The 24,714-nt window shown below is 40.4% G+C and overlaps 1 protein-coding gene across 1 annotated transcript in view; it reads left to right on the top strand.

Annotated features, from left to right (window-relative positions):
- LOC109924041 (scavenger receptor cysteine-rich type 1 protein M130-like) overlaps window positions 1–23,987 on the top strand; it is a 43,383-nt gene extending 19,396 nt beyond the window's left edge. The window contains exons 5-14 of the mRNA XM_048604544.1: window positions 2,410–2,634; window positions 3,689–3,961; window positions 5,564–5,875; window positions 8,906–9,076; window positions 9,575–9,889; window positions 11,199–11,504; window positions 13,370–13,501; window positions 20,652–20,738; window positions 20,825–20,908; window positions 23,924–23,987. Of these exons, the coding sequence (XP_048460501.1) occupies window positions 2,410–2,634; window positions 3,689–3,961; window positions 5,564–5,875; window positions 8,906–9,076; window positions 9,575–9,889; window positions 11,199–11,504; window positions 13,370–13,501; window positions 20,652–20,738; window positions 20,825–20,908; window positions 23,924–23,976 (1,958 nt within the window). The 3' untranslated portion in view covers window positions 23,977–23,987. The remainder of the gene's footprint in view (window positions 1–2,409; window positions 2,635–3,688; window positions 3,962–5,563; window positions 5,876–8,905; window positions 9,077–9,574; window positions 9,890–11,198; window positions 11,505–13,369; window positions 13,502–20,651; window positions 20,739–20,824; window positions 20,909–23,923) is intronic.
- Window positions 23,988–24,714: the final 727 nt, after the last annotated feature.

Here is a 24,714-nt window from a genome sequence, read left to right as displayed (position 1 = left end):
ATACAAATTAGTTTTGTCATATGTACTGAGCAGTGGCAAATGCAATTCAATCCTGAAAAGAATGAAATAATGCATTTTGAAGACTATCAACGCAAAGAAGTACATATTGCATTGCAGCGCCTTACGGAGATCTGAGGGACTTTGGTGCCCATGCCCAAGATCCGTGTGTGCAGCATGGCAGGTAGATAAAACGGTCAAGAAGGCATATGGAATACTTACAAATATTAGACAAGGCATTGAATACAAGAACAAGGACATTATGAACAGTGCACAGTGTTAAGCCAAAGCTGGAGTAAATGTGTGCAGTTCTGGTTATCACACTACAGGAAGGATTATCCTAGAGAAGTGCAGAGGAGCTTCACGAGGATATTGCCTGATCTGAAGTGATTCAGCTTCAAAGAGAACCTAGATAGACTGGAACTGTTTTCTTTAGAGCTGAGAAGGCTGAGGGATATCTGATTGAGGTGTAGAAAGCTCAAAGGGGCAGCAATAGTGCAGATACGAATAACTTTTCCCTTAATAGAGGGGTCAATAATCAGGAGGTACAGTTTTAAGATAAGGAGCAGAAGTGCTGGAGGGTATTTGAGAAAAATATTTTGTTATCAAGGATTCCGGGTATCTGGAACTCACTTCCTGAAGGAGTGCTAGATGCAGGAAACCTTAAGGCATTTAAGAACAATTTCGATGAACACTTGAAACAGCATAGCACACAAGACTATTGGCCATGTGTTGAAATATTTGAATAAGGATCGAAAATGTTTCATGATCAGTGTAGAAGTGCTAATCAGGAAATAGAAAGCAACTTGAATGCCAACCGATGAGAAACAGATAAAAAAATGTTCGAAGTATTCCAGCTGTAGTCTGACGAGTGCCTTGCGTAGGTTTCAGAAAAACTGACTAATTTTGAACTCCATTCCATGTTCTTTCCTTGTTACCGACTGAACCTGCATACCAGTATTTTGTCATTTATGCACTAGGACTCCAAAATATCCCTGTACTGCAAATTTCTATAGTCTTACTCCATTTAAATAATATTCAGCTCCTCTCTTCCTGCTGGAGATAAAATAAGAAGCTTATGCTTTTCTGCATCTTTAATGAATTGTGCTGAGTAAGTGATGCTGAGGTAATTTGTTTCTCTTTTATTCATCATACTGCCCTAAGTAGAAACTTTTATTAACTTGCGTACGATGTGTAAATTCCAATTTCTGCATTTATAGAGACGCAGACTTCAGGTGTGATTCACCAGTGACTCACAAAATCATTTCCTTTCTTGTTACTGCAAAGTGCTGATATATGTGTTCTTTGCTAAATGAAAAGAATGAAGGGTAATCATTCTTCGGGGCATGGAATAACCTTGTTAGTAGAAATAATGTGGTTATGTACTTCCTAACAAAAATTACCAAGGCACAAATTTATTTGATTGATTCCATAACAGGATTTAGGCATCATCTAGACCAGTATTACTGCCCATCCTTAATTGCACATGAGAAAGTGGTGATTAGCCATCTTATTCAGCCCAGCCATTCCTGTGACATGGATACAACCAGAGTGCTGTCGGGAAGCCAGTTACAGAATTTGACCAAACTACCAAAGAAATGGCACTATACTTCCAAGTCATGATGATGTATGATTTTGAAAGGAGCTTGTAAGTGTTGGTGTTCCATGCATTTGCTGCCTTTTTCATTTTACTGGTGAAAGGTAGCAGTTTTGGAAGGTGCTGTTGGAGAAAGCTTATCAAGATACTGTTGCACATATAGGAGAGAACACTCATTCCTGTCACATTCCTATTTTTGCCACCGAACAGTTAAGAAATAAATTATGTTCCACTAATTCCACTAATTTGAACCGTGATAAAGAGCACATGTACAACTTGTTTACAGTTGTCAATCACAATTAATAATTGTGCATTTTGATGATAGAGATTTGTGAAGTGGATTAAGATTTACAAAAGCTTATTTAGTAGGTAATACACATATGTTATACTTGCAATTACTTTATCCCAAAAGGATAGTTTGAAGTTTCAAATCGTGAAAATAAAAATCTAAGTTTGTGTCATCTATGTGACCTACTCGAAATCCAGTTTTGTATCACAATGTTATCAGGTCAGTTCCTTTTTTTTACTTTTCTCACCATACAAATTAAAACTCAAATAAGATCACAAGGCAGTAATTCAGAAACCTCAGTGTTCAACTGCACTATCTGGGTCACTAAAAATTGTGTCACAATCTATTATTAACTATTTGGAAGAAATATTAAAAAGTAAGGAAGGGTCAATTACACTTCATCAAAAAAGCTATCATTTCATCATTTGATCATTACTAAAGTCTGGTAGAAATAATTTTCTTGATATAACTTGTAAATTCAAGCCAATTATGTTGAAGAATTTATTCCATCTATTTAAAACAACAGAGCACAGAGAGCCAAGACTGGTTGGTGGAACGGATGGATGCTCTGGAAGATTGGAGGTACAGAAAGGGAATACTTGGGGCACGGTGTGTGATTCACATTGGGATTCACAAGACGCTCGTGTGGTTTGTGCTTCCTTGAAATGTGGAGGAGTGATAGCAGTACTTGGAGAGGCTCAATTTGGAGAGGGCAGTGGTCCAGTATGGCAGGATATCTATGAATGCCAGGGTAATGAGACCATTCTCTGGGACTGCCCTATTCGACCAAACAATCAAAAGAATTGCACACACATAAATGACGTCAGTATCATTTGTTCTGGTAAGTGTTCTGTCTCTGCCTATTCGTAGATTCGGTGGAACACAAAGTTTAGAATTCGTGATAATTTCCTGTAAATTCGACCTTTTTATTTCTCTCCGCTTGTACCTTTGTCATTGATGTGGGAAACATCGTTGATTTCAACACCTGACCCAGATTGCTGTTCGCGTGTCAACATGAGGATTCAACCTGACGCTAGGATATCCCTTTCACTATCAGTATCAAATTCATTTAATCCCCGTTTTCATGGAAGCTTTGTTTGCAGTTCAAACTGAACTAAATAATTTCATCCTAATATAGTAGCAGGCAATAAAAACACAATGAGCCAAAGCTCAGAAACTATTGCGAGGGCCACTTCCATATATGTTGCACAAACCCGCCTCGGATCCTAATGGACTTGTCCTCATCAGGCAAAAATACAATGAGAACAATAAATGCCCGATAGCTTCCCACAGGATTCAGTCAATTTTCATCCCTGTTGTATCTTCTTCATCTTGTGAAATGGAAAGCATATCGTATCCCTTGCTGAGGTCCCGGCTTTTCTTCTACTAGAAACTCCAATCTAAAGACATCTTCAAACAATTTGTTGTTCTGTTTCACAATAATCGGGCGAATTCAAGTCTAAAGCTTCTCTTTAGATGATTACTTCTGTCTAGATTCCTTTCACTCACAGAACGTTGGCGTCATCCTCTACGATGGAGTTTCATCTTGACTCTCAACATGTGTCCTACCTTTTGCTCCCACAGCACATCTCCATTCACCTATCTGCTGTTGCAGCGACATTTTGCTGTCATCAAAGCTTCTTTGTCTCACCAAATTGCGACGCTGCTTTGTCAGCCTTTGCTGAAAACTTGAGCTTTCCTTGTTCGAATAATCTCTTCTGTACGTACTTTAGAAATGTACAAAAGAGATGATTTCTATTAGAACATGAAAGTAGCTGAATAACATGTCTTGTTTCTGCACCAAGGTCAAAGGGGACCGCGATTAGTTGGTGGTAATGATACTTGCTCGGGACGACTGGAGATACTGCAGGGTGATACCTGGGGCACAGTCTGCGATACCTACTGGGATTTACAGGATGCAGCTGCGGTCTGCAATCAACTCGGTTGTGGAGTCGCGACAGCAACACCAGGAGGCGCATTTTTTGGGGAAGGAAATGGGACGATATGGAATGATGTCAACGAATGTATCGGCAATGAAATGCATTTGCGTGACTGCCCGGTTTCATCCTGGGGGCACCGTAGGTGCTCACACAGCAATGATGCTGGAGTCATCTGTTCTGGTAGGTGTTTCATTCAGCTTCAGGTATTTATTGTTCTCTTAGTTGTATCTATTTTTGTGTAAGATTTCTCAAGTACATGGTATATCATGGCTCATCGTTGGTACAAAAAGCCAAATTCTTCTGCTTTGTAATTATTCCACGAATCTGATTTGTGATACTTTCCGAAACGTGGCGGAGAGCAGAGTGAGGGGTTCCACGTAGCAGGATAGAAAGTCATTTATTTCTCCCCTTCAATATATCTCCTTTGTCAGAGGAAATTAAAATTAATCGGATTTTACACTTCCTATGAGAAATCCAGCAATAAATTTGCACAGAAATAAGACATGCGTCTGCAGGATGCTGAAAATCTTAAATAGAAACAGAAACTCAATACGTCTGACAGCATGTGTGGAAAGAGAAACAGAGTCAATGTTTAGAGTGCACTTCTGAAGACGGTTCACTTGAGTTGAAACGTTAACTGTGCTAGTTCTCCCCAGATCGTGGCAGACTTGCTGAGTTTCTCGTGCAATTTCTTTTGTAGGTGTAAATTTGCCCGATCCTTACAAGTGCATAGCTACGACTAAGTCAAAGCTCAGACCCTGATATCTACTGGAACGTCTGTTCCAAATGAGAGGTATGACTTGCTCCAATGGGAGTACCTCACTCTCAATACTGGCTTCTTAGTCTTGTGTGTAACTGAATAATTTATCTGGCACAGAGGATCTCAGCAAGTCTGGCACATATCCTAAACTTCACAACAGATTTCTGAAGAAGTGTCACACTCAAAATGTTAACTCTGCTTCTTTCTCCACGTGCTGCCAGACCTGCTGACTTTCTCCAAAATTCTGTGTTTGCTTTAGCATTAGGAGTGATCTGGCAGCTCAAAGATCTCTGCCAGCACATTTCATTCCCAAGAAATCTACTACCTGTTAGGCCAAAGGCATTAGGCATACAGTAATGCCACCTGTTCCAAGACCCCCTTCAGTTCACAGGCTATCATGACTTGGAAAAATATTATCATTTCGCCATCATTCCGGAGGCAACATATTGCAACTCCCTCCCTACTGTGTGATTATAGGAATAGCATAAAGTTTGTAGTGGGATCAGGAAAGGGTCAAATTGTAATCTTGTCAAAAGCAAACTCTGGTCCTTCCAACGCAGTCCACCTGCTCCTAAATAACAAAACAAAATGGATTTTTTTTATTTTTCTTCATTCCTGGAATGTGAGTATCTTTGGCGAGGCCAGCACTTAATGCTGTCCAGTAATTGCACTCCAACTGAATAGTTTATTAGGCCATTAAAAAGGTAGTAAAGAGAAACATTGCGATGGGTCTGTGGTCACATGCAGATCAAGTGAAGAAATGTATTGTCCTTCTGAATACAAATGTTCTGACTGACGCTTCTCTTAAAACTTCACTCTCTTTAAATTGCTGACAACCTTTACATTTTGTGATTGTAACGTATTTCCTTTTCATTACTTGAGTAATGACAAACCACAGAATAACAACTTTTATAATTGATGTCCACATTTCAACTCCGAAATGTTGAATGAACCTTGATTATCGAATTGCATTCGTACAGGTGAAGATTGGCAAATGCGACTGGGCAATGGGGAGACCATGTGTGATGGCCGAGTGGAGGTTTATTATGGTGGCATTTGGGGAAGAGTGACTGACACTCAGTGGAATTACAATGATGCAGATGTAGTTTGCAGACAACTGAATTGTGGCTCTGCAATAAGAGTTTACAATCACTCGAAGTTTGGGAAAGGCACAGGCCCATCCTGGATCAACAATGTCAGATGCAATGGAAGTGAATCCTTCCTGTGGAATTGCAGTTTTACACAAATGAAAGAGTCGTCTATTGCTGATGATGTGGGTGTGATTTGCTCTGGTAAGGACATCTTTAATTATCTAACTCAAATTGTGCAGAATATTGCATAAACTTTTAATGTAAGAAGCCCTGCATAGTAATTCTTCACTTAGTGGCAATTAGTTCCGTTCTACTTAACCATTATCATGCAGCTTTAACATTAGACTTTCTGAAGTAAGCTAACAAAGCCAAAGTATTATTTTGTACGAATACAGAAGCCAAAGAAGCTTTTCGTTAAAAAAAATTACATATCTATATTCCTGATGAACTTATTCAGAAATTAATTTGTGTTTTGGTAGTAAACCTCAATTAGGTTTTACTTGAAGAAAAAAAATCAAGCAATTACCAAGACTGTACTTCATTGAAAATTCTTGTGCATCGACAATTAAAACTTATATTTAATGTAAACCAATATTTTAAATATGTTGCTAATTATATTTTGGAGAGGGAAATATTTAGTCACATGTATTCAATCTGCCAGCCTCTTGACTAACTAAAGCAGTGTGTATAGTGAACAAAAAACTTGAATTTCAGATAAAGAAATTATCATAAGTCATTAAAATAAAGTCATTAAAATTGACTTAAAGTCAACAAATTATCATAATTTATCATTTGGGCAGTAGGTGGCTCAGTAGTTAGCACTGCTGCCTCACAGTACCAGGGTTCAATTCTACTCTTGGGTAACTGTCTGTGTGGAGATTACACATTCTCACCGTGTCTGTGTGGGTTTCCTTTAGTGCTTTGGTTTACTCCCACAGTCCACAGATGTGCAGGTTAAGGTCGATTGTCCATGCTAGTTTATCCAGGGGTGTGCAGGCTAGATGGATTCGCCATGGCAAATGCAGGTAGGGTAGGGGGCGTGTCTGAGTGGGATAATCTTTGGAGGAGCGGCATGGACTTGATGGGCTGAATTGCCTGCTGTAGGGATTCTCGGCAAGTCACTTTTTTGTCTGCTCTGTGAGGCTATTGGAGCAAATGACCACAACAAATGACCATAAGCTTCCAATTGGTTAAATACAATAGGTTCAAATCAACATGAATTAACACCAATCTAGGGGTAAAAATGAATTGTTTGAGGAACATCTTCAGTGTACATTGCCGCTGAAAGAGTGGGACAAATCATAATTGATATTGTATGTTCCCTGGGCAGAATTCCCAATGAGGAAAAAAAAAAGTCCCATTAAGACCAAACATCATTCACGATTTAATACAGAGTTAAGATGGTATTAAATTGAAAGTACAAAGTAAAAATCTGAAAGGGAAGTGGCCAGTCAGATGATTGGATTGGACAGACTTTAAGAACCAGTAAAGAATAAGACCAAAAGGCTTAAGAACAGAAGGAGGCCATTTGGCTCACTACGTCTGCTGTATAATTCAACGATATCATGGCTGATTTGATAATCTTCAGCTCCGCTTTACTGCCTTTTCTCCTTAACTCTTGATTCCCTTACAGGTTAAAAAAAAATTCTTAAGCCGGCGTGAAATATACTTCACAAACCGGCCTCTAATGTCCTCTAAGGTAAAGAATTTCACAGATTCATTAAACTATGAGAGATGAAATTCCTTCTCATCTCTACCTTAACCGGGCGTCCTTTACACTGAAATCATGCCCTTTAGTTCTGGAGACTCTCACAAGGGAAAACAATCTCTGAGCATTTACCCTGCTAATCCCCTTAAGAATGTTATATTTCAATAAGGTCGCCTTGTTACTGTTTGTCATTAGGAAGCCCTCAGTGAGTCCATAGGATACAGTTCTTTTTAGCAGATGTACAGACATGACTTAAGCGTACCCTAAAATTGATTTTTAAAAATGCTGCACTTAATGTTCCGGGACAAAACTTACAGCCTTTGACACGTTTCTAAGAAACACAAAAGTCCAGTGTGTGAGTGGGCCAAAAAAACCCCACACTTAACAAATAACAAAACCAGAATAATAGAGCGATACAACTCTGAAATAGACCCTTCAATCCAACTCGTCCATGCCAACCAGACATCCCAATCTGGCCTCGACCCATTTGCCTGCGTTTGGCCCATATCCCTATTCATATAACTTTCAATAAGGTTACAATTCACCTCCAATCTTCCAGGGAAAAAAAAGCCATAGCCTATTCAGCCTCTCCCTATAACTCAAACAGAGGATACCTAAGCTCGATGTGTTGTTGCTGGAGACAATCTATGAGCATTGATACCTGTCTCTGGACAAGCATTAAAATCTATGTTTCACTCTGGGATTTGACTTGTCCGGTGTTACCATCACCTGAGATAGCAAAGCTATTTTTTCTTGCCTTTTGCCTGATGGTTGAATCCCTTACAATCTCAATGATTTAAAGGGCTAATGAGGAACAACGTAATTATATTCACAAAGGTAAACTGAATTAAATCTAAATTTATAGTAATTACCGGTTAAATGACCATGCTTTTAATTACCATAATCGGTGTTGCATCATTGGGTTAAACCCCAAAAATATTTGATAGCAAATGCGAAAATTCAGTAAGGAATATATAGAATCTTAATCAAAATTTATGTATTCAGTCTTTCTTTTCACAAGTTATTTCATGCCCTATGACCTGTAGAACTATACTGTTTACAACGGAAGATGCTGCAAATGACAAAATTATACAAATAGTTGTCATCACCAATGTGACAAGAGAATAGAGAAAATGTCGTAACTATTTGGCAGAACCATAATAATCAAAACGCAGGAAGAAAAAAAAATACAGTTAGAAACATTATATAGTTGGGAATATAAAGGTAAATTCGCGATGATCCTGCCGGACCACAGGGCTGTTCTCATATTAGAGAGAAATGACTGTAGTGGCTTGACCTGAAGGTTGCTACGCCTTAGGCGAGGGCAGAAGTTGAGAAAGAAAGTATTCAGTATCAGACTGTGTGGGAATTAAAGACACACTGATAACAAAACTCAGCATGACACTCCAGCCGTCCAGTATACTGATGCAACGACACCATGTTAGAATTTAAGAATATAATTTTCAATCAGGTACTGTCTTTCGGACCAGAAACTGTTTAATATAATTGTTCCTGTCCTCCAGATCATATTCAGATAAGATTGGTGGATAGTGGAAGTCACTGTGCTGGAAGGGTGGAACTTTACTACAATGGAAGCTGGGGAACTGTGTGTGATGATTCCTGGGATTTAGCAGACGCCCAAGTTGTCTGCAACCAGCTGCGGTGTGGACAGGCTCTAAATACAACGATTTCCGGTTGGTTTGGTCCAGGAGTGGGGCCGATCTGGTTAGACAATGTGAAGTGTGGAGCGAATGATTCTGTCTTGTGGGAATGTCTGGCGGCGCCGTGGGGTGAGAGCGACTGCAATCATAAAGAAGATGCTGGAGTTATCTGCTCGGGTGAGATGTGCTTTCAAAATTAAACGCTGCCAACGATAACTTTAATAAACCTAGAGTATGGATGATTGATTATTAGACCTGGAATCCTTGAATTAGACACTCCATAGCTTACTGTTCTTGCTAACAGTAGAAAACCGTCGATCCAGTCGCAAGCCACCACTATCTAGAATGAGATATTAAGATACAATCTGGTGCATTCGAAATGAAATTCTTTGAAATAATTGTATACCGAGTGTTCTGTGATAAGGAAAATCATCAAAGTAACATGCTTACGGATCCGCCTGATTTTATTTTATGCACATTTACCGGGCTGGGGTTGGAAATGAGAAGATTAACCTAGGCTTTGTTCCGCAGAGCACAGGGCTGTGAGGCTGCAGGATGGAGCGAACCTCTGTCAGGGCAGAGTCGAGGTTTTTTATAATGGAACCTGGGGGACTGTTTGCGCCGATTCCTTTGGAATAAAGGAAGCGCAAGTTGTTTGTCGACAGCTCCTGTGTGGATCTGCCCAATCTGTGGAACGTGCTATTACATTTGGAAGGGGTTCTGGACAGATCTGGCTCGATGATGTGAACTGTCGTTTGCATGATACACTCCTGTGGCATTGTCCATCTTCACCATGGGGCCAACATGACTGTGACCACAAGGAAGATGTCGGAATCATTTGTTCAGGTAAGAACTGCAAACGGCGTCCGTTTGTCTTGAAATATTTCAATCATCTTTAAACATTTCCTTCACTTGTAAATTTGAGAGCACCCATATCTCAGGTATGTATGTTTAAGTCGTAATAAGCCGCGAAGCCCATCACACCTGCACTCGATGACCTACATACACTGAGTGTCTAGCATTTTGAAGCTTTAAAAATCATGGGATATGGTCGTCAGCAATAGACGTCAACATTTATTGCCCATCCCTAATTGTCCTAGAGGAGGTGGCAGTGGGCTACCTTCTTGAACCGTCGTATTCCATGTGGTGTAGTAACATCCACAATGTAATTATGAAGGAAATTCCAGGATTTTGACTCAGTGACAGTAAAGGGCAATATACTCCCAAGTCAGGGTGGTGAGTGCCTTGGAGGGCAACTATAGGTGGTAGAGTTCCTTGTATTTACTGCACTTGTCCTTCTAGATGGTCAGGTTCGGGAATTTGGAATGAATTCTCATCTTTGTTTACAATTCCCTACATGGCTTTTCCTCTTCCTTTATCTGTGAACATCTCCAATCCCCAAACTCTTTGATATAACCGCCTCGCTCTAATTCTGACCGAGTGTTCATTCTTAAGTTTAATAGCCCCACCTTTCGTGACAACGCTTTCAGTTGTCTGTACTCAAAGCTCTATATTTCGTTCCCATCATCTCTCTATTTCTCTCATCTCTTTCCCCTTTTAGCACACACATTAGAGCCTGCAGCTTTGACCACGTTTTGTGTCATCTATTTTCCTGTCTCCTTTTACGCGTCGGTTTCACACTTTTTTTAATGCGCTCGTTGAAAGCGCTGGCTAAATATCAGCTACAGTATTTTTTTATATAATCGATTGTTTACTTTTCAGAGCTAAATCCTGGGGAAACGCACGGTGAGGGGGATAGGAAGAAAAGTAACATGGAACATATTTCGGAAGATGTTGGTAATTAGTTCTAAGGATTCAATTCGTGATTAATAACAAAAGTTATAAAATTTCTAAATGTTGTTATTTAATATTAATAAAACCAATAGTGGGCAATTAACTTCCGCTATTCGCGTTGGCCAGCTACTTTAATTTTATGTAAGGCGATACAGCGATCGGGACCGATGAACAAATTTTCTTTTGACGTATTCTAGCAGAATACCGCGATATTGGAGAGACCCAGAATCATTAATGTTGGTGCTGTCAGAGCAGCATCGTGGGTTTGAATTTGAAACGGAGCAAATAAAGTAACTGTCCAATTTCAAGCTGAGGTACCGCCTGGTTTCTCGCGAAATCTTGTATTTTTTTTTCTCTGCAGAGTTGCGGCTGGCTGCGGGATTGAACAACTGTTCGGGAAGAGTTGAAATATTTTTCCGTGGTATGTGGGGAACGGTTTGTGATGATTCTTGGGACAGGCATGATGCCGCTGTCGTTTGCAGACAATTAAATTGCGGCGAGCCGGTGTGGACAGTGGAAGAGACGCTATTCGGCCAAGCAAATGGCACAATTTGGATGAACAAAGTTCAATGCAAGGGGAGTGAACTATTCCTGTCGGATTGCCTATTGTCAGCAATGGGAGATCATGTCTGTGAACATGAAGAGGACGTCAACGTGATATGCTCTGGTACACAATTTTAACTTAAGTCTTTATTTTCTCATTCTCAACTTTGCCTTCAAATCCATTATTGGCTTCGACCACCCTCTCCCTGTGATCTAATATTGTCCTCCATACTACAACCACCTCCCTCCCGAGAATTCACCAATTCTTGCCTTCTGCTCATCATTGCATCTTTTCACCGCTGCCGTGATCTCTTCTACCCAGATTCGAAACACGAAGATTCCACACCCAAACACACTTCACCACTTTGCCTTACTCTACTGCATAACATTTTCCTTAAAACGGACTTCATTGACGAAGCTTTTGGTCACATCGCTTAATATCTTCAGATGTGGATCTGCGTCAATTTATCCCTCATAATGTTCTGGCGAGGGGGCTTGGCGCGTTCAAAATCTATTGTGGACACAATACAAATGTGAGTTTACAATCAGTATGTGGATAATACACTCAAGGGACAACATTAGGAAATGTGCTAGTTTGGGGAGGAATAATTAAAAATACCTCACTGCCTTATAACAGCACAAAGACATTTTATGTTGTTCTCCAGATGCTTGTTGGTACAAAGCGCGTATGGTTTATTTTTGTAACCGCGCCAATCGACTGAGCTACGTTTACACTTAATGGCGGAATTGTCCGAAGGGAGATTCCTGTAGATGATTTCACCGTCGATAGAGAAGCCATATCTGCTCATGTGAAAGCTCGGGAGTTTACGTACTTCACCCTCAAGACAGTCCCAAATGCTACAATCGACAGAAAATAAACAGTCCACTCTATTCTGCGTGCATGGGCCACCTCATCACATTTTTGCACTGTTCACAAGATTTCAATAATACATGTGCTTGAACTTGTACTTATCCATTCCAGTCAAAGTGCGTTCCTTTTCATCATTTAACAAATAATCTGATATATCAATCTTGGGTCCACAGTGTATCACCTCATGTTTCTCCGCGTTGAGCTTCATTTGTCACCTTGATGCTATAAATCGCTTAATCTGGAAATCTGCAAGTTCTGCTCGTAACTACAGGATCTGTTTTCCCAACTTTCTTGGCACTGCCATTAAACTTAAATAATGGTAGCTTGCTCCATATTATAAAATGAAGTTTTACATAATTTTCCGGAGCCTGAACTCAATGGAACCATTTCTAGCGTCAGTGCAATCAATAGTTAATACTGAACGGAGATCGAAGGCTGTCCAAACGTTCGAAAGTGGAATTCATTTGCATTTCTCGAATGAATTTCAATCACATTTTTGCCTTGAGCAATAATTATAATAAATACAACAACCTTGCGCTCTGCTGCATAGTTAAAGCAGAAAATACTTGCTAGGATGTTGCCTAGATGGAGGTTTTAAAGCTATGGGGAGGGACTGAATAGGCTGGGGCTTTTTTCCCTCGAGTGTCGGAGGCTGTGAGGTGACCTCATAGAGGTTTACAAAATCACAAGAGGCAGGGATAGAGGGAGTAGCCAAGGTCTTTTATCCAGTGTAGGGGGAGCCCAAAGTTAGAGAGCGCAGGTTTCAGTTGAGAAGGGAAAAATTGGAAAAGCACTTGAGGAGCAACTTTTCATGCAATGGGTGGAGCGTGCATGAACGAGCTGCCAGAGGAAATGGTGGAATGGGGGTGGGGGTGGAGGTTGATGGTTGGTGGGTGGCACAATAAAAACACTTAAAAGGCACCTGGATTGGTACATGAATAAGAAGGTTTTGGAGAGATAAGGGCCAAATGTTGGCAAATTGGACTAAAACAGCCTAGGGCATCTGATCGGCATGGGCTAGTTGGACCGAACGTTCTGTTTCCGTGCTGTAAACTCTACGACTGTATAAATGCGCAGGACAAATTTTCCCTGTCATTATTACATGCTTTTGATTACAGGCCATCAGAAACACACAGCGCCTTTCAACCAGCAGAGACCCTCGATCTTCATCATCCCTTGCGTATTTGTTGTCCTATTGATTGCTGTTTCACTTGCTTTGGCTGCTGAACTGCAGAGAAGCTTCCAGAAAGGTCGGTCAAATTTAAACAACCTCCCAAACTTGTAAGTGGCAAGTGTAATTTCTGGTCAGTGCTTTGTAGGAACATCGTCATTACAAAAGAGAAATTGTCAATGTAAATTACAAGGATGTTACACGGACTGGGGAATTTCTGAAACGAGAACACGTTGTTGGGTGGAGTTGTTTTCTTTCGTACACAGGAGGCATATAGGACAGACAGTTGAGGCGTACGTTCTACTGAATGAAGAGTTTAGACAGGCCAGATAGTGCGGACAGATGTTGCTCAGCCTGGAGGACAAGATCCAAAGATTTAAAGTAATAGGTAGAAGGCTTAGGGCAGTTTGCTTCCGCCTAGATAGGATTGAAGGTCTGAAAAGATGGTGGGAACATTTAAAATGTAGTTAGCTGAGTACCTAAGGTCTCAGCCCGCACAAGATAGACCCATATTAGAGAATGGGCTGCAATGGCGCAGTAGTGGTAATGGAACTGGTTAGTGACCTAGGTTAATGTACTGCGGCCATTGGTTCAAATCCTACTATGGTGAAGATGGCGAAATTTGACTTCAACTAAAAATCGGGAGTTTAAAATTGGTCGCCATCAGTGGCTTTATTTTTAAAAAAGTCTGTTTCACTAATATCCTTTTGGGAAGGAAATCTGCCATTACCCCGTCTGGCCTACATTTGACTTCAGACTCACAGCAACATAGTTGCCACTGCCCTGTTAGCAATGGGCAATACATGCTCAGCCAATCAGTGAAACTCGCATTCTGTTGATTTCTAAAAGAAAAATTATGTTGTGTAGCTGCTTTCCAGTTGGTACAAACACTATGAACTGAATTATTACCTTAAGTTTCTGTGACTTCACTGGTTTGATCATTTCCTCATTATTACTTCATGTCTTCTTTTTTGAGGCTAGCTGGAGCATTCCCTCAAACCCAAGATATGCAAGAAAATATAACTGAGGGTAAATAATTTTTCACTGAAACACTGTGAGACAATTATAATAACATAGGAGCAGGAGTAGGCCATTCAGCCCATCAAGCCTGCTCTGTGATGTTCTCAGGAAGGATCACTTGACCCAAAACTTTAACTCTGATTTCTGTCCACAGATGCTGCCAGGCCTGCTCAAATTTGCCAGCACTGTCTGTTTTTGAGTCTGCCTTGCATTTCACGATGAACATCACTGATAATACTTCTATGCCCATTACCCACACTATTCTGCTGCACTTTTACAACCTTTACATATTTTTAATACCAGTCGCTATTTTAGATATTCTAAAGTTTCAACTTCCATGGCCCTGTGAGGTTGATAATTCTAAAGATTCATCAATGCATTATCTGCCTAAGGTAAACAATGGTACTGGAATTTTTAAGTGAGCCCTAATCCTGTGCAATATTAAGGGGCCAACATTTCTTTTTCACACGAGAAATTTTCAGAAGTGCCTGACATGGAAAAGGACTAATAATTATTAAAGGTATGTCCCCCTCATTAGTCCATATATTGACATTGCCAGAGGGCTTTGTAAATGAACAGACACTGGATCTAGCAAGTGGTCTTGGTTAATTTTTCTTAACAAGGTGTGTCCACCCTGAATGTCTCAAAGTTTGGTCATGGATCAAATGCACTGGATTGAAAAGATTATTGCACATTTAGCACTTAGTAGTGGTCAACCTACCAGGTCCCTCTGATCTTATGGTAGGGATGCAGTCACAGTTATGCAGAGGTGAAATACACCATTGCAATACACATTCATTCATTGATGTAGAGGGCCTTCCTTGTTTGGATATACTATCATGGGTTTTGATCTTGAACCTGGGCACAAAGCGATGCAGAACAAGTCTGTGGATCAATCAAGCTTTTTAAATATTTAAATCTATATTGCAAGGGCTGTATCTTTTTACTTCTGTGAGTTATTGGTCAATTGTGGACTGAAATGAAAAAGAACTGGTTTGAAATGTTTGAAAAAGTGGGTGCAGTTTGGATATGCAAGTAACCTGACACCAATCGCAAACATCATAATAACAATCATTTGAACAAACAGTAATTGAAGTTTGACTTGCAAACTATTTGGGTCAGATAGGATGTGTAGTTGGAGATTTTACATGCGATAAGATGATTTGGTCTATGGATAGTTACCTTAGTGGGGTGAGGTAGGGAAAGGTTCAGTTACATGGAAATTAGAAAATCAAACGTAAAGTAGGAGGTCAAATTGTAGGTTAGATATAGTGTTGATTGTTACCAGGAAATAAAAGGATGGGAGCAAACGTGTGAATCACATTTAGTACCAAGGAACCTCGATAACAGAACAAATGTAAGACTTTGTATATTAATGCATGAAGCATTTGGAACAGGGCAGATGACGTGATGGGGCAATTTGCGCTAAATGAATGTCATCTCGTATCCATTACAGAAATATGGCGACAAGGATATCAATATTAGGAAAGTAATTTTCAGTAATATTTGATCTTTTTGGAGAGACAAGAAGGAGGAATAGGTAGTGGGGCAGCACTGCTAATAAGAAATGAAATATGAACAGTCGTGAGAGATGATCAAGGCTTGGATGATGTAAAGTCATTTGTGTGGATGTGAAAAAAAAGCTGCAAGGGAAGAAGACATTCCTACGGATAGTATATAGACGCCCAATGCCACTCTTTGGGAAAGGCTATAAATTAACAAACAATAGGTGAATGCTGAAAAGAATAGAGCAATAATTGTGGGGATTTTTAATCTACATGTTGATTGAGTTAATCCAAATGCAAAGGGTAGCTATGATAATTAACTCATAGAGTGCATTAGGGATTGTTTCCTAGAGCAACCAGGGAGCAGTCTATCTTGGATCTGGTAACAGGAAATGCAGCAGGTTTAAAAAATGATCTCAATTAAAAGATCCCCTAGGATCTAGTGATAACAACATGATATAATTTAATGTTCAGTTGAAGAGTGAGAAACTCAGGTCAAAAACAACTGTGATTATCTTAAATGAAGGGAATTTCAATGAAATGATGATGGAGTTAGTTAGAGCGTATAGATTGTATAGATTGGTAGGAATGACAGTGAGCAAACAGTGGTACGCCTATACAGACGTAATTCATGATGCTCAGCAAAACTGCATCCCAGTAAGGAAGAAAGATTCTGAGAGAGGGATAAATTAACTGTGGCTAATGAAGGAAGTTAAGGAGAATATTACATTGAAAGAAAAAGCGTATAATGAAGCCAAAGTGATTGAATAGAAAATTGGAATAAATTCAATATCCAGCAGAGGAGAACTAAAAAGATAACAAAAGCAGAGAAAATAAACTATGAGTACAAACTAGAGAAAACACAGTGTGGAGCTGGAGGAACACAGCAGGCCAGGAAGCATCAGAGGTGCAGGAACATTGACGTATTGGGTCGGGACCCTTCTTCAGATTTCTAGCAAGGATTATAAAAACTGACAATAAAATCATTTTAAAATATATAACAAGGAAGAGAGAGCTCAAAGTGTACATAGGCCCCTTTGAAAATGATTCTGGGATCATTTTTGTGGACCAAGAAAATGTTAGTGGAATTAAACAGATACTTTCCATCAAAAAAAACCCCAAATAACTGTAGATGATGGAAATCAAAATAAAGCCATAAATTTCTAGGAAACCTCAGCAGGTCTGCCAAAATCTGTGGACAGAAAGTAGACTTAATGTTTCATATCCAATGATCATCAGTCTTTTGCATCAGTGAGTTTGTGGAAGGAGTTCACCAGCACTAAAGAATTAGTTTTGGCTAAACTAATGGGGCTAATGGTAAATACATCCCCCTGGTACTGATGGCTTGCATTCTAGCATCCTAAAAAAGGTAGCTCTAGAGATAATAGATGCATTAGATGTAGTTTTTCAAAAATCTTTGGATTCTGGAGAAGTACCAGAGGACTGGAATACTACTAATGTGACAACCATATTTAAATTGAGTGAGAGGCAAAAGAATGTTAACTGTTGCCAATTGGATCAATATCTACTGCAAGAAAAGCATTGGAATCAATTATTAAACAAACAATCGTAGATCATTTGGAAAATCATAATCTAATCTCACAGTGTGTCTTCATGAAAAGGAAATTATATCTGACTAACTTATTAGAGTTTATTGAGGAAATCTTAACCAGATTGGATAGAGTATCTTGTATTTGGATGTTCAAGAAGATACCTCACAAAAGGTTAAATCATAAGATAAGAGCCAACAGCATTGGAGGTAACATACTTGCATAGATAGAGAATTGGCTATATCTATGTGCTGACATTTTTAAGTTCCTCATGTTAATAGTGTAACCTATTTCACTCATGCCAATGTCCACAATCTATTCTGGACAGCAGGCAGTAGTAGCACAGCAATTTATCCAATATTCTTTAATCTAGGTTAGCTACCAGCCCGACACATAAAATTGCCAGGAAAATCAAAGTACATCTAAGTATACAGAACGATTTAGATTTCAGGAAATACGGACAAACAGGTTGACTAAGAGGGAAAAGAAAAAGGGTATGTGAGTAAAATTGCTAGGTAAATAGAAATTGCCTACAAAAGCTTCTATAGATATGAGAAGAGGGGGAAAAAATGGAATTAGTAAAGTAAATGTAATTCCTATACTGTCTGAAGCAGGGGAAATTATAATGGAGAACAAAGACATGGCAGGAGATTAGGATACATGCTTTGATTCTGTCTCTATAAAAGAGGGTGCAAATAACCTACCAGAGACATCAGGGAACCAAGGTCTTGTGAGGGTGGAATTGAAAGAAATTGGTATTTGTAAGAAAATAGTGCTAAGAAAATTAATGGAGTTAGTGAATAACAAATCACCAGAGCCTGATTATCTGCATCCAAGAATACATTGCAAACATTGGTTGCAATGGAGATCATCTTCCAAAATTCCATAGACTCTAGTGCAGTTCTACAGACTGGACGGTGGCAAATTTCATCACACTATTTAAAAAAGGATGGAGAGAGATACACACAAGTTAGCCTAATGTAAGTAGTGGGAAGAATCCTGGAGTTTATTATTTTTTTTAAAAAATGATAACAACATCTGAAAATCATTAATGAGTTTTGGCAAAGCACCATGAGTTGATGAAAGCCAATTCATGCTGAATATATCTACTGGAGCTTTATTTTGAGTATGTAAAAATCATCCAATTTACATCTGATAGAATAAACAAGGGAGATCCATGAGATGTCTTACTTTTGGATTTTCTGAAGGATTTTAACAGGGAATGGTCGGTAAACTAAAGCACATGAGATGGGGCAATATATTATTATGGATCGAGACCTGATTCACAGGCAGGAAACAGAGAGTACGGAGAAATCTGTCTTTTCTCTGAGTGGCATACGGTGACATGTGCCATATTGCAGGGTTTATTGATGACCCCCAAGTATTCACAATATATAAAATTTTCTGGATCAGGGAACCGAACGTAACATTTCCAAGTTTGTAGATGATACAAAACTGGGCAAGATTTTGAGTTGTGAGGAGAATGCAATAAGATTTCAAGACGAGTTGGATGAGTTAAATCAGTGGGTGAGCACATGGCAGATGCAGTACAATGTGGCTAATTCTGAGTTTATACACTTCACTGTGAAAAAAAAAGAGGAACAGTGTTAACTAAATGGGGATATATTCGAAAATATGGATAAACAAAGAGATACGTATACAGGTCAATGAAAGTATGCAGGCATGTTCAGGAAGCAATTAGTAAGGCATGTGGTATACTGGCCTTCATTTTAAGATGATTTGAGTTCAGAAGAAGAGATAACTTGCTGTAGTTGCATGGATCCTCCCTGACACGACAATTGGGGTATCGCAGTACTGCAGTTTTGGCCTTCCTACCTAAAAGAAAGACAACAACGGAGTTCAGTGGAAGTTCACTGGGCTGATACTGGGGATGGCAGGACTCTCGGGGATGGCAGGACTCTCCTACGAGAAGAGATGGGTTTGACTGGCCTGTATTCACTCAAATTTAGAGGGATGAGAGGGCACCTTTTGAAGGGTATACAATTCTAACAAGCTGAACGTGCAAGGAAGATGTTTTCCTTGATTCGGGGGTTTAAATCAGTGTAAATCATTGGCTACACAATTTTTGACGGAGATGAGGAAATATTTTTTTCACTTAAAGGATAGCGAACCTATCGAAATCTGTACCACAGAAGGCAATAGAGGCCAAGTTACTGAGTGTAATCAAGAAGTAGACAACTAAATTTCTAGATTTTAAAGGAATCAAAGGGTGGGAGGTGGTGGTTAGAAAGCAAAAATATCATATTGAGATCGAACATCACAATTGAATGTTGAAGCAGGCTGAAAGGGCCAAATCATCTACAACTCCTACTCCTTTCTCTGTTTTTATACTGTACTTGTCTTTGCCGCGAATCAGTTTTATTTTTCTAACATGTATTCACGTATGCCCTTCTGCTGGAAACAAACAACGTTCCTGCTTATTAGCCAGGGTGTTATTACGTGTAAATATTCCCAGTTTTTATCTTGTCAAGTCCACGTGGGGAACATTGGATTCTTTCACACGTTTGAAGCAGAAAATTATATTTATTTAAGCCTTATCCAGCTAAGTACCAATCACTGGATTGCCAATCATGTACTTCTTCAGTCACTGTGGTCTACCACTCTCCACTCACCTTTTAACTAACCCCTCGTCGTGGGAACGCAATACCATCAACACCTGAGTACACAACCGCAAAGCAGCTCCAAAACGCTAATAAAAATAGCATACTATTTACTAGAGTTACAAACTACTAACACTGAAAAGTACTGAGACCAACGTAGAGGTTCAAAGTATATAGAAATAGGAATGGTGATCGTAATTCTTACGTTGGCATCTTCAAATCAGTCATTTAAGCTGGAGCAGCGACAGAATAACTAGGCTCTGTTATCCGAACAATAGATCGAGGAACACGATCATCCCACGACCCCATGCTTCCGCTGCACCGCTCTCAGGCTATCCCAGTCAACCTACTCAGCAAACCAAGGAACAACGGTCGTCGGGAGCAGGAAATTGTAAAATAAGAGGATATTTGAGAAATCGGTTGACCGTTAGCAGCCAGGTCGAGTAACGAGAGATTGAAAGACGCATGTTGTTATAAGGGATTATAATTCTTGATGCTTCGCCATCTATGATGCAGTGTTCTTTGTTCTACAGCCAACAGGAACATTCAACATTGCACCACTGGATTTCCTGATCCTGTTTACGAAGAGATTGAGGTTCAGGAGCTTGGAACAGGCGCAGGTAATTATCTTTAAGTTTTACGCCTATGGTATCTTTCAATTTAAATGAAATTTGTATTTTAAGATTGCAGTGTATTTCTTTTAAAGATCTGCACTCTACCAGTTCACTAAACAAGTTGGAATATTATACAGAGAGCGAGTTACACGAATATGAAAATACAAACATGGAAGGTAAGCTAATGTGACGTCTTGTCACACGCCTTGCTTGTCAATTTCCCAATGAAAAGCGAAACTAACAAACTCACATTTTCATAGGAAGGTTAAGATAGTTTATAAACGCACAGCAATCTAGCAATAGGGTGACTTTAGTGTAAAATCAGTTAATTAATACAATCACAATCCAAAATATCAAGGTTAATTGTCATTGCCCCTTTAAACTCAAGTACGCAGCAGCATTCAAAAGATATTTCATTATTTACTTGTGTTCCTAATCAGTAACTAGAAGGATTTTATTTAGATACCTTTATGTACGGTGATGAAAAAACATGTAGGTTCACCGGTAAATAACTGATTATTTATTCCAGTGGGTAAGTTTTCAAAGAAGTGAAGAAAGTACAACTATATCATTGTTAAAACAGCGTGGAGTTGGAGGAACACAGCAGGCTAGGCAGCATCAGAGGTGCAGGAAAGTTGATCTTTCGGGTCGCGACCCTTCTTCAGAAATGGGGAGGCAAAGGGATCTCAGAAATAAATAGAGGGAAGAGGAGGAGTCGGGCTGGGTGAGGTAGGTGGGATGGTGATAGGTGAGTGCCGGAAGAGAGTGGTGGGGATTGGTCAATGAGGTGGGAGGGGCGGATAGGTGGGAGAGAAGATGGACAGGTCGTGTCAGGTCAAGGAGGTGGGGTTGAGAGGGAGGGTTGGTCATGGGATAAGGCCGGAGGTGGGGAGATTTTGAAACTGGTAAAATCCATATTTAGGCCATTGGACTGTAGACTCCCGAGGCGGAATAGGAGGTGCTGCACCTCCAGTTTGCGGGTGACGTCCCTGTGACGCTGGAGGGGACTCAGGATGGACGTATCAACCAGGGAGTGGGATGGGGAGTTGAAATAGCTCGTGACTAAAAGCCCTCTGCTTCTTCCGCTCCTGCAGGCCCAACCAGTCCCCCTCCACTGACACCCTCATCCCCTTAACCAAACTCGTCCTTACACTTAACAACTTATCCATTAACTCCGCCCACTTCCTACAGACTGAGGGGGTGGCCATGGGAACCCTATGAGCCACAGCTACGCCTGCCTCTTCCTAGGATAAGTGGAACAGTCCCTCTTCTGCTGCTACACTGGCACTGCCCTCTCAGCTCTTGCTCTGCAAAATCGACGACTGTATCAGCGCTGCCCCACAAGGAGCTTGAAAAGTTAATCAACTTTACCATCACCTTGCACCCCAACCTCAAGTTCACCTGGACCATCTCCGATACCTCCTTATCCTTCCTCAACCTCTCTATCTCTACCTCTGGTGACTACCTCGAAGCCGACATCCATTTCAAGCCCACCAACTCCCAGAGCTATCTAAACTACACCTCCACTCACCCACCTTCCTGCAAGAATGCGATCCCTTACTCCCAATTCCTCCACCTCCGCTGCGTCTGCTCCCAAGATGGCGCATTCCACTCCTAATCATCCCAGATGTCCTCTTATTTCAGGGACCGTAACCTCCCTCCCGTTCGGTGGTTGAAAATGCTCTCAACCGCATCTCTTGTGTTTCCTGCACCTCTGCCCTCACAATCCCGCCCCCCAACAAAAACAAAGACAGAATCCCCCTTGCCCTCACATATCATTCCACTAACCTCCGTATCCAAAGTGTCATTCTCTGCCACTTCCACCACGTACGATCTGACCCCACAACCAAAGACATATTTTCCCTCCCCACCCCTATCTGCCTTTCACACGGACCTCTCTCTCCGTGACTCCGTCTTCCGTTCCACACTCTCCACTAGCCCCACCACCCCTGGCACCCTTCCCTGCAACCGCAGGAAGTGCTACACCTGCCCCTACACTCCCCCCACCACCATTCAAGGCACAAAACAAATCTTCCACATTAGACAGAGGCTCACTTACACATCCATCAATGTGGTCTATTGCATCCGCTGCTCCTGATGTGGCCTCTTCTACATCAGTGAGAACAAGCAGAGGCTGGAACGCTCATTTTGTAGAGAACCGGCGCCCTGTTCACGACAAACAACAACCGCTTCCGGTCGCGGACCATTTCAACTCCCCCTCCCACTTCCTGAGTGACATGTCCACTCTGGGCCTCCTCCAGTGACATAATGATGCCACCCACAAACTGGAAGAGCAGCACATCATAATCCACCTCGGGAGCCTACAGCTCAAAGGCCTAAATGTGGATTTTAACAGTTTCGAAACATCCCCATCCAAGGCCTCATTCCATGACCAAACCTCCCTCTCATCCCCGCCTCCTTGACTTGACACAACCTATCCATCTTCTCTCCAACTTATCCGCACCTGCCACCTCACTGACCAATCCCCACCACCACTCACCTATCACTATCTCACCTACCTTCCCCAGCCCCACCCCTCCTCTATTTATTTCTGAGCTCCCTTCCCCCTTCCATTTCTGAATAAGGGTCCCTAGCCGAAACGTTAACTTTCCTGCTCCCCTGACGCTGTCTGGCCTGCTGTGTTCCTCCAGCTCCACACTATTATCTCTGACTCCAGCATCTGTAGTTCTTACTATCGCTGAGTGAAGTACATCATTGTGTCGATATTAGCCGATAAACTTCGGATGCCCTTGCATTCTGCGGCTAGAAGTGACGAGAGTTGCATAAAGATCTCCCCCAAGCATAAATCGTGCACCAGTACAAGATACACATTGTAACCATTAAAAACATAAATGATAGATGTCACAGAGTTGGTAACTTGGCTTCAATACTACTCCCTCGTTGCATTTTCCAATAAGTCAAACTCATGTTTGTTTAGAAAAGGCGATTATTCTGGCCTATTTAACCTGTTTCAGTAAAGGCGAAAACAAGTAGGAATTAGATCACTCGAATAAAATAATTTAAGTCATTTGTCGAGAGAGCAATGGTTAAATAGCCAAAGGGAAAGATAGCATGGTTTGATAGTAAACCAATTCATAATGCGAATGATTTATAAACACGCTAAAAATGCGCGCATTATTTCGTGGCTATCTTGACGATAATAACCTGAATATAACTGACTTTTTTTTTAGATTCACTTACTTTTTTTGATACAGAATTTGGAAGACAACATGATGATATTTAATCATTTGAGACGGAGTACGAAGAACTACCAGCTCTTCACCTTCTTCGTACGCGTTTCATGTAAACTCTATGGTCATCATTAATTACGACTTTCCGTTCATTTTAACCAAATGGTGATATTGGAAATCAAAAATGGAATGTTTCTTATTTAGAAATCGTTAACGAAGGAAAGGTTGCAGTCAAAATTTCGATGAAATAAAATGGGACAATAATTTACTGTGCGGGGAGTGATAAATTAGAACATGTTTTGGAGCCAGTCGCAGAATTGATGTTAAAAAGATATAGTTGGGTTTGATTTCATTGTGGTAGAATATTGCATGTTGTAGTTGTCGTACTTTGAGCTTTTGCTTCCAAATTTTGTTATCATATACACATGGAAGTTTTCTAATGCTAGCTACTGTGCTTCGAATGTTGACATTTGGCGAGATTTTATTAGTTGTCCTTAGATAGTGATTTCAATGAAAATGATTGTCCTGATGTTGTTTCACGAACAGTAAAACAAAGAGTGGAATGACCTATCTGTTAATGGCACAATAGGTGAATTGATAAATGCAGTACCGTCCTCAGTACTGAACTCTGACGCATTTCACTTGTATGTGTAAAGTATTGCATCGATTTTTACTCCCAAATATACCTACGTCTGACTCGCTTGTTTGCCAAAACGATAATAAAAACTGAACTCTAAATGTTTAAGAATTGATTATTTTCTTCATAATTCATTCCTTGAATGAATTTGTTT

This window comes from Rhincodon typus, chromosome 13 (genome assembly GCF_021869965.1).
Source record: "Rhincodon typus isolate 14 chromosome 13, sRhiTyp1.1, whole genome shotgun sequence".
NCBI classification, from domain to species: Eukaryota; Metazoa; Chordata; class Chondrichthyes; order Orectolobiformes; family Rhincodontidae; genus Rhincodon; species Rhincodon typus.
Note: the sequence above shows the minus strand (reverse complement) of the source record. Positions and strands in the feature narration are given on the sequence as shown.